The sequence below is a fragment of the Blennius ocellaris genome (genome assembly GCF_963422515.1).
Source record: "Blennius ocellaris genome assembly, chromosome: 7".
Lineage (NCBI taxonomy): Eukaryota > Metazoa > Chordata > Actinopteri > Blenniiformes > Blenniidae > Blennius > Blennius ocellaris.
In genome coordinates, this window is record NC_137656.1 from 21,265,829 (window position 1) to 21,275,940 (window position 10,112).

Genomic DNA, 10,112 nt, shown 5'->3' on the forward strand with positions numbered 1-10,112 from the left:
TCTTTTACCTGAGCGATGCAGAGTTCAGCAGACGCATAGGGAATGTAGACCTTGACATCCGACGACTGCTCAGCTTCTGTTGCTTCACTTCGTTGTTTGCTATCTGGCACCTGAGAACCTGACGAGCCTGCAGAATAAGCCACAAATTACCACTTACCCCAAAGGAAGCATCCAGTGGAACCCATAGTTAGAGGTTAAAAACCGCTCCTTTCAATAATTGTCACCACCAGTTTTTATATACTTGCAGTGTTTTAGTCACATCACATAAGAATCCCATCGTCAGTTATCTCACCATCACCGCAAAGGTGAAAAGTACCATCTTTTTCAGATATAAGTCCCCAGTAGCAAAATTCAGCATCCCACTTTCTTTCCCTGTTTCATTTATATGAACCCTACCTCAATAATTCCCACACACTGCCATTCCTCCTCTCGCTCATTCCTTCGTGTTTTTACCACACCTTGGTTGACCTCTTGTCCCTTGTCTTTTCCTCTATCGACACCGATCCAGCGTCTGAACGCCGCCCATCTCTTTGTCCACAGAGGTTTGTGATGAACGGCAGCTTGAACAGCGGAGAAATGGTGAACAGTTGTAACCAGTTTCAAAAGAAAAAAAAACTAAAATAAACAAAACAAAACAGGGCAACAGGTGAGGGAAAGAAGGAGCCACACATTGTACTGGAACTGCATATTACTGAGGGATGAATATGATAGATGACACTGCATTATAAGAAATGTCACAACCCTCATGAATTGAACAGAACCTATAACTTAAATCATTATTACTAAAATATATATCTCTATTAGTATGGCCCAGACACTCATTTAAGATTAATTATATGATTTTTTTTTTTTTTTAACAGAAAGCTCAATTTGATTTAAAGCAGTCTGCCAGTCATTAAAAAAGGCAATCAAATTATAATTACAACACTTTACAGATAGAATCCTGGCTAAGTCAATAGCTTCCTGAGTGCACATGTGGATTAATCGTTTGGATTTAAACTGATCTAAGAAATCATTCAACAAACAAACAAAGAAAAGTCACAATGAAGTCCTCCAACCAATGAAGACTTCAACTGTTGTTTGTTCTTTTTCATGGATGCAGCTTCAGAAATACACAAAACACATTGATGTTGTTTAAACCATTTAAAAGTTTATTTATAGGATTTAAAACATATTTTACATTATTATGGTGAGCGACTAGAATTCAGTTTAATGTTTATTTACATGCTCACTATTACACTCAAACTGTTGCATAAACTTTTCTAAGTTTGTGCTTATATTTTAAGGTAGTGCAGCTTGTATCCACTCTCATCTGAGAAATTAAAAAGCCCCATCTAAATATTTCAGCAGTCTATGTCTGTTGTATTCTTACCCCCCCCCCCCCCCCCCCCCCCCTCTCTCTTTGTCTGGCTGTACAGGAATGTGGGCGTGTCGTCATGCTGTGACTTTCCTCCTAGAAACACCTTTCAGCAGAGAAACAGAAATAATGTCAGGAATGGCAGAGAAAGCAGGTGAGATAAACCAACAAGCGGGCCTCCCACTGCCTGAACCTGAAAACAGGCGGAAGGGAAGTGACAAAGCTCGACGCCGGGTTGTCTGACCTGCTGCGTTGTCCTCGTACCGATCAAACTGTGAGTTGTGAATTATTGGCTGAGGCGTCTCGTCGTGGAGCTCTGGTATGCTGCCGGGTAAATCCTCCAGCATCTGGGATGCCACTGGGGCCTGAGTGGCACGTGGCGACACTGAAGAGTCATGAGGGCAACTGGAAGTGATAGTTGTCTCCCAGGCAACTGGAAATAAAAAGACATTAAAAAACAATGGAATAAGAGATTCTGTTTAGAAAAACATTAAACAATTAATAAGAAGGCTGGTTTTGACCCACTACGAAGAAATATCTATAAAGAGATGACTATTTAAGATTTCTAGAATAGAGACATTGTGTTTAATGTTGCTTCATTCTTATCTTTAACAAACCCACAGACATTTGCGCCTTCATATCAGCACGCAGGAAAGGCGATGTGAATTATCTCATGATATCAACTAATTCTGCTGTGATTTAAGAATAACATCAACTGGTTCGGATGGACTTCACTGGCATTCAAATCCAAATCTCCAACCAAGCCTAGCCGAGAACAGTGTGTTGTGTTTGTTCTGATGCATTGCTTCACACTGGAGGCAGCCAAGCAGCTGAATTATTTAAACTCCGTCTCACTTCATCTGCCTGCTTGTACAGAAATCAGCCTCCTCTGTAACAGATAATGTGATATCACAAGAGAAAAGAACACACACACACACACACACACACAACAAACAAAGATGTCTCTCTCGCCAGGTAGACAAATATCAATCAGTGTTATCTATGTGTGCTTGTTGATTTATACTCACGTTGCTTGCCTGCAGGAGCCACCGTGTGATGCCTCCCTACTTTCTTCCCCAGGAAGGTCAGTGAACAAGACCCACTGTCCGCTCCAGAAGGATTCACATACATTGTGTCTGTTGGCTTTCACCACTGTTTCTGTGCTCCGTCTCAGAATCTCCAAATCGACATATGCTGTCGATCTTCCCTGAATATGCAGAGAAAATGGGATTAACAAGAATGGAATTGAAAGTTTTTGACACGTATATTTCCAAATGTTTTAATCTAACCTATGAACCCTTCTTCAGCCCCGTCAAACTATTTGCAGATGTCAAAGAGCTTACACAGCAGATTCACCCAGGGAGCGTAATCCCTCTGTCAGCCCGTCCAAACTACTATAAGCTGCAAGCTTCTCAAGAGGAAAATCTGAAAATCCCAACTTTAAACCCTTTTTCTCCTCATTGCTTGGTGCTGGAAGCAGAACAAATCCCTCCTCTCACTCGCAGAACGTCACTCATTTTACAGAAATGTCACTTGCGCAATGACACACTGCGCCACTGGAATTAATGACATCTATTGATAAATCAGAAAACACATGTGTTTTGAAGAGTATACATAAACTGACAGGCATTGAAATGAAATAAAGGTGTACCTGATTCCCAGTTGTGATCAGGGCGCTCCGGGGCAGTGCGTGCTGCTGTGCAGACCAGGAGAACAGGGATGAGTCGATCCTGATCTCTCAGGGGAACCAAACTCTCAACAGTCTTTAAATATTAAACCAGCAGCGATGGAGTTTCACCAGGTCCTGGCTCAAACTCCTCATGGCCTGTTTGTATAGAAATGCCCCCCAACAGTCCTCAGGTTCCCTTTGTGTGAAGTACAGATTGTAACGGGCCGCTGGTTCACATTCACACGCGCTTCAGTAGCTCAGTCTTGTTTGCTTTGTTTATCCTGGAGATCCTTCAGTTTACTGAATTGTTGGGGTCGGGGGAATATTATGGTTATGGTCTCCAGGAAAGATTGGAGCATCAGGATATTTTATTGATATGCAGGTTTCTGGTTAAATGAATGATGCAGTATTTGTCATAAAGCTATGTTCATGAAATAAAATCAATATAATTTTCAATTGTGCTTTTTATTGCTACTGGTTAAAGGTGATGAACTGTTGTCTCTTTGTTGTTGGGGGGGAATATCAATATCTATTTTGTGACATTTGGATGACATTATGAGCATCTGTTTAACACTCCTCACTGAAAAATAAATCCATGATGCTGCTTTGATGAAACTGCAGCTTAACGGCTTCCTCCTCTTTTCCAAAGTCCTCGAATCTTATATGACCGTTTGAACTGTGGCTGACCTGCAGGTGTATTGATTTGTCAAACATAGTTGCTCTGTGAAAAAATAAAGAGGCATTTGCATTAGTCGTTGTGGGGAAAGAAGGAATCACAAGACCAAAGACACTGAGAAAAGTCAAGCATTTGTCTGATGTTATTTTATGACAGTCATGAAGGGAGATGATGAAGTCTGACTGTATTAGAGGAATGTCGTCATCAGTGAATTGTGTCATTCTTTTGCCTGTAAATCTCAGCTGTTTGAAGACATTTACACAATGTTGACTTGAGGCATGTAGCCTGCAGGTAGAGTCAAGCCCTCCTTGTGCCGTCATGACAAAATGCCACACCTTAGAGTAACATCATGAGCTCATTGCACACGAAAGTGGACGGTCTACCATGGACCGTTTTCAGTAATTCCAAGGCGGTCTTTGCTCATTTTACAGTGGACTCCTTCGTTTGATCTGTGGGGGCACGTGGAAACTCTGAGACAGTCATTCTGGAAAACCCACTGCTGCAACACGCCTGACTGAAATGAATGGTTGATCATCAACCTCTGAACAAGCCAGATAATTACACATTTATTTGAAAAAGGCATGTTGGAGCTCAGATACCTTTGGAGGTTCCTCAGAATTGAGAAATTGCCATATCTAATTATCCATTTATTTGAATAAAGCAAGATGGAGCTCATATTTAGTTATTCCTTAGAATTGAGAAATATTTCCAAATAAAACAACAAAAGTGAGAAAATACCATCTGGGCTGCCCAACAACCAGTTTCCCATAATGGGGAGAATTGTGGCAACACGTGTATGTTTACACGAGGAGTCTTATATGCATACAAAATAAAAAGTAATATAAATAAATGACATCAATAGATGAATGATGGAATGGCATTTTCTTACTAAATGAAAGGGCAGTTCATCATTTCAAAGAAAACCTGAAACATGCACACGCAGCAAATGAAGTTGTGCAAAAGTTAAAAGTCAAACATATACAGTAGTTTAATAAAAGCTTTTGAAAACAGCCTACGAGTCCATAAAATGGATATTAAATGCCACACGCACCCTTCAAGATGTCTTCTAAGTCATTTTCTATAAGACTTCTCGTTCTTTTGAACTTAAAAACCCCCTGCTGGCACGTTATCAACATATGTTTTCAGTAAGGAGCGTGGCTGTTCTCGAGCTGCTCGCTGGACAATGTGTTCCTGTCTGGTCTTTACGCACTGAATCGACGCTACGCAACGTTTACGCACGGTGCGTCTGTGCGCTCCGCTGCGGACGACAGCGGCTCAGCCCAATGACAGCAGAGGGAGGAGGAGGAGTATGGGCTGGACCCGTTACTAGGTGGGGTTTATGTTTGAGTATAAATATACGTTCTCTGCCACTATAACGTCCCTGAAACTTGCATCTGTTCATCTGTTTCCTAAAGCCCGCTCGGTAAGTACTTCTTTTTTTTGTTTTGTTTTGTTTTTTTAAATCCTAAAACTCAGATCTGCTCTTCAGCTGTGAGTGTGAAGTTTCAGGTGCACGAGCCAAGTCTTCCTCAATGTGTTGCAGCAGCCTTATGAAGGTGTGGCTGGGGAGGAAAAAAAAAAGAGTGAATGCAAGTTTTGTCTGTGCGCATTGGGCAGGAGAAGGTCATTAACTCTGGTTTATTTAAGCAGCCAAGTTGTCACTTATTGTTAAACACGTGAATGGAGACTGAACTGAACGTCTGACTTAAAATAAACTGTACATCCGTGTGAGTCGAGCGTGGGTGTGGTCAGACAGTCTTACACATGCTTGCTATTACAGAGAACCACATCCTTCGATGTTGCATATCTGCCTGTTTGTTCTTGCTCTGCTGTAGTGGAAACACGAAAAAACAAGTCAATGAAACTTTACTCAAGCGACTCACTGAAGTCAAACTTTCCAACAACAATGGATCCATTTAATTATATATATATATATATATATATATATATATATATATATATATATATATATATATAGGGAAACGTTCTCTGTCACAGCGGACCACTTTAAGAAATTCTAGAATTGTGTAAGTTGTTCAAATTTGGATCTCTTCTTCTCCTACAGACAAACTCCTGCAGTCCCATCATGTCTTTCATCAACGCCTTCCTCCAGCAGACCGTCTATCTGGGCATGCCCGATGAGTCGGTATGTTACTGTGGTTCTGTTCCAGTTGCTAAGGCCAACAGCCTTGTTCTTTTTCCTTTTTTTCCCTCTCTCTCTTCCTGTGGTATGCTCGGGTGGAAAAACTGATCTGGCCATGTTTGGATGGCGTAAAAGAAAAGTAGAGTCCTTCTGATGGAAAAGGATAAATGAGTCTGGAAGGAAAGGGAACGAGAACAGAGCACCAAGATAAGACACTCTACTTCAAGTGAAAGGAAGGCTTTTTTAATAGAGATTATTTGCAAAGAGATAGATGATCACACTTCGTCTTGTGAGTGTATGACTCACAGGAGCAGGAATTTGTGCCCCTCCCTTCTCAAACTGTGCTATCGGAATGAAATAGTACTTCTCCTTTCCGTGGTTTCTTAAAGTTAACTCAGGGAACCCTGCATTAATGTACAAACTTGATTTTAGTTTTTCTCTCCTGCTTTCCTGTTATTGCTGAGTTCACGCCAGCAGGGGCGGTTCCTGGCAGTTTAAAGAGCACTGAGTTGTTTTTTTTTATGTGCATGGAGCCACATGACAGACTTCCAGGGCAGCACCCAAAGTGAATGTAAAAACCTTGGCTATTGTCTATTGTGATAAGGATGTTGGATTCAGGCAAACTGGTAAGAGAAGTGGGAAAGTTATGGAACGCTTGCAAGTAGAGAATTTGCGACAGGCCCATCTGTAACTCCTCTAAAACAACTCTCTGAGCTTACGTCAGGTATTTACCAAACATGCAGTAATCTGTGATGTCTTTCAGGTCTTGAAGAATGAGGGAACCGTGACCCCAGCCCCCAATTTCAGTGCCAGTGGAGATGCAGCAGTCTTGGATAAGGCCATCAAGACAAAAGGTGAACAGAACACCCAGACGCACAGAAGCATGTGGAAACTTGTTTCACTTTTGCAATATGTCCACGATTTAAAGTGTCAAAGGCTTTTCCCCCCCTGATGTTCTGCCTTACCACCCTCTGCTGGCTGCTGTGTACTATTACTGTGTGCATACTTTTACTTCGCTTGACTTCTCTCTATGGGCCCCCACACTGAAGCATACTGTCTTTATGTACTGCATTGCCGATAATCACCTTTTCCCCTTCATTTATTCTGCAGGCGTGGACGAGAACACCATTATTGAAATCCTGGTCAAAAGGAGCAATGAGCAAAGACAAAAAATCAAAGAAGCTTACCAGCAGGCCAGTGGCAAGGTAGTGAGCAGTACTTAAAGTTTAGAGCCAACGTGTCCAAACAGATCTATCACATGTAATTACATTAAAATCCTCTATTTTCTGCTTTGTAGCCTCTGGAATCGGCCCTGAAATCAGCTCTGAAGGGAGATCTGGAGGATGTGGTGTTGGCTCTGCTGAAGACACCAGCTCAGTATGATGCCCAGCTGTTGAAATTGGCCATGAAGGTACACACGCGCTTTACTTGATTTGAACACTGATATAATGCTTAAATTCCTCAGTTGACAAGAATACTAAAAAACACAATTGTGGTGAGTGTTTCTGCACACACCATCATCGGTTTTCTTTGGCGTACAATGACACACGCCCACTTCCTCACATTCATCACCCATTGTGTTTTGTTTTTTTTTGGAAGGCTAAAGAGTGTTTTCTTTGAACTGCATTTGTGAAGGGGGTGAAATTGATATTTTCTGTGTCTCAGGGTATAGGGACTGACGAGGACACCCTGGTGGAGGTTTTAGCTTCCAGAAACAACCGACAGATCGTGGACTTAAAGAAGGCCTACAAGGAAGGTGCGTGCCAACAATGGTGAACGTGTTTAGTTTCCGGAAGGAGATAATTCTACGGAGGGTGGGAAATGACCATCAGGTGTGCCATTCTCCTTCTCTCTGCCAAGAATACAAGAAGGATGTGGAGGAAGACATCCGGGGCGACACCAGCGGAGAGTTCAGGACTGCTCTCCTGGAGCTCTGCAAGGTACACGTGTGCCCGCGCACTTACTGTTTGTCTTGCATTTTGTGTGTCACTTGGTACTTTGTCGTTGGATTTTGAAAGCACATTTACCAGAATAAATGATGCTGTCACGCCTTTAACTTCTGACACATTACTCTCCCCACTGTGACTTTGCTAGTGTGAAGGCAACAGAGGTTTTTAGAAAATAAACGGGCTCACTCCCTCTGCACACACACACACATGCTTTACAGTAGCCAGATGTGGTTCAACCAACTTTGAAAAACTGCTTCTTATGATTGATTTAATTAGGTTGAATAACATGCTATTGTGGAGTATCATTTGGGTTCATTAAAACTCTTCTGTTCTCATTTCGTTCTTCAAAGCTTAATGCCTTTAATCTGTGGAATCGTTTCTCCATCATAAACACCTGCAATAAATGTTTTCCCACCACTTTTTTTTTTTTTTTCATGGATAAAACCTGTGAGGTGCATCTTGGTTGCTCAGTTGTGTTTGGGTTCAGTGCAGTGAACCTGCTGTTTGTTCTGTCTGTCACAGGCCAACAGGACTGAAGGAGTCTCCGAGCAGCTGGTCGACAGCGATGCCAGGGCCCTGTATGAGGCTGGAGAGGGCCGCAGGGGCAAAGACTGCACTGCCTTCATTGAGATCCTCACTTCCAGGAGTGCCCCTCATCTCCGTAAAGGTCGGATAACTCACTGTCCCCGCCCGAGAGTTACAAATAATTTGAAGCAGGTTGTTCCTCACAGATCTGACATTTTGTCCTCTTATTTCTCATGTTTGCTCCTTTTAGTGTTTGAAAGGTATTCAAAGTACAGCAAGGTGGACGTGGCCAAAGCCATCGACCTGGAGATGAAGGGGGATATTGAACGTTGTCTCACAGCAATCGGTAAATGCAGACACTCCCACTTTATCTTTACAACCTGAGGATTAAATCAGTAAGCTATACTGTTTTTTTTTTAAATGATATTTTCAGTGAAGTGTTCTGGAAGCAGGTCTGCCTACTTCGCCGAGAGGTTGAACTTGTCAATGAAGGTACACAAGCCTTTAAAAAAGTGAAACTATGCTGTGCATGCAATCTAAAACTTTCACCAACTGTACCTTCTTTCTACCTGCAGGGTAAAGGTACCCAGAAACCTATCCTGACTCGCATCATGGTGAGCCGCTCTGAAATCGACATGAAGCGCATCAAAGAAGAGTACAAGAAAAACTATGGCAAGACACTCCAGCAGGAAATTCTGGTGGGAAAACGTTTACTTTAAGTTTCTCTGGGTGTGCAAGTGACACAGACTAAAGGAAAGCATTTCTATTTTCCCCTTTAGGATGACACCAAAGGAGATTACGAGAAGATTCTGCTCGCCCTGTGTGGGGATAATTAAGTGAAGACAAGAGGCCGATCACTGAGATCGAAGCTGAAACCGCTGCGATGTCCAGCTGTGGAAAGTCCCCTGTTATCTCACAACACATTCTGTGCCTTGTCTGCTTGCCGAGACCTGACGAGTCTTTTTGTGACCGTCGTGGCATTTAGAAGAGAACAGCAACAAGTAAAGATTAGCATGGAGTCGAGCGCTGCTTCAGCAGATATTTTCTTCTAAAGTAATTCCTTATTTCTTCTAACATTCCTGCACAAATCTGACGGCAATACGCCCGTCGACTTTTGCTCTGCACAGATTTTTGCTTTGCACTGACTCGTTAGGTTCCTTTTTCTGATGCCAAAGAATCATCCATCACAGCGCAGCTGCCAGACGTATACAGATCACCATGTAATAGTACCATTACCATTGAAGGAGCTTTGATATTTTGCAAATAAAAGCCTTATTAATGAAGACCAACCTGGGTGGTGTTGCTTCTTTTCTATTTCGCATCTTACCAGAAACTGTTTCAGTCTCAAAAGCAGTACCTCAAGGAGATGGAACATATCTGAAGCGGGATTTATTTTAATATAAATATGTGTACGCTCCAGTTATAGATTGTGTTTCTAAATCTAGACTCGGACTTGGCAAAGACCAGGTTATAAAAACAGTGAAGAAAGGACTTGAGAAACATGAGAAATTTGACACACTGTCAGTTATATACAAGGGACTCCTGACAAATGGAGGTGATGAGGCGTGGAAAGTCTTGGGAGGAGGAATGAAAGTTGGCAAAAATATGAAAAACTTTTCTGATCGTTGTGACACAAACAAATTATGTCTATTTATGCATTCACAGTTAAAGGATCAAGAGATAATAATTTAACAAAACTACAACAAAATGTGTTGAAATGCTCAGTTAAGGTAGCATAAAAGGCATGTGAAAATTATTAAATGGACAAAAGAAACAAAAAATCAGAGGAAATC

General features: G+C 41.9%; 2 protein-coding genes across 2 annotated transcripts; one reads left to right on the top strand and one right to left on the bottom strand.

Moving 5' to 3' along the window:
- Window positions 1-1,415: 1,415 nt before the first annotated feature.
- LOC308132664 (uncharacterized protein) lies at window positions 1,416-3,127 on the bottom strand. Its single transcript, XM_080499833.1, has 4 exons — window positions 3,009-3,127; window positions 2,386-2,564; window positions 1,602-1,790; window positions 1,416-1,463 (listed from the first exon to the last, which is right to left on the bottom strand). The coding sequence occupies exons 2-4, from the start codon at window positions 2,486-2,488 to the stop codon at window positions 1,435-1,437; spliced, it is 321 nt and encodes a 106-aa protein (XP_080355959.1). The 5' UTR covers window positions 2,489-2,564; window positions 3,009-3,127; the 3' UTR covers window positions 1,416-1,434.
- Window positions 3,128-4,996: 1,869 nt separating this feature from the next.
- On the top strand, window positions 4,997-9,608 carry anxa1a (annexin A1a). Its single transcript, XM_080498970.1, has 12 exons — window positions 4,997-5,125; window positions 5,768-5,848; window positions 6,609-6,699; window positions 6,956-7,050; window positions 7,143-7,256; window positions 7,511-7,601; window positions 7,706-7,785; window positions 8,317-8,461; window positions 8,570-8,665; window positions 8,753-8,811; window positions 8,895-9,017; window positions 9,099-9,608. Exons 1-12 carry the CDS (start codon window positions 5,042-5,044, stop codon window positions 9,153-9,155), a joined length of 1,116 nt encoding a protein of 371 aa, XP_080355096.1. The 5' UTR covers window positions 4,997-5,041; the 3' UTR covers window positions 9,156-9,608.
- The last annotated feature ends 504 nt before the right edge of the window (window positions 9,609-10,112 follow it).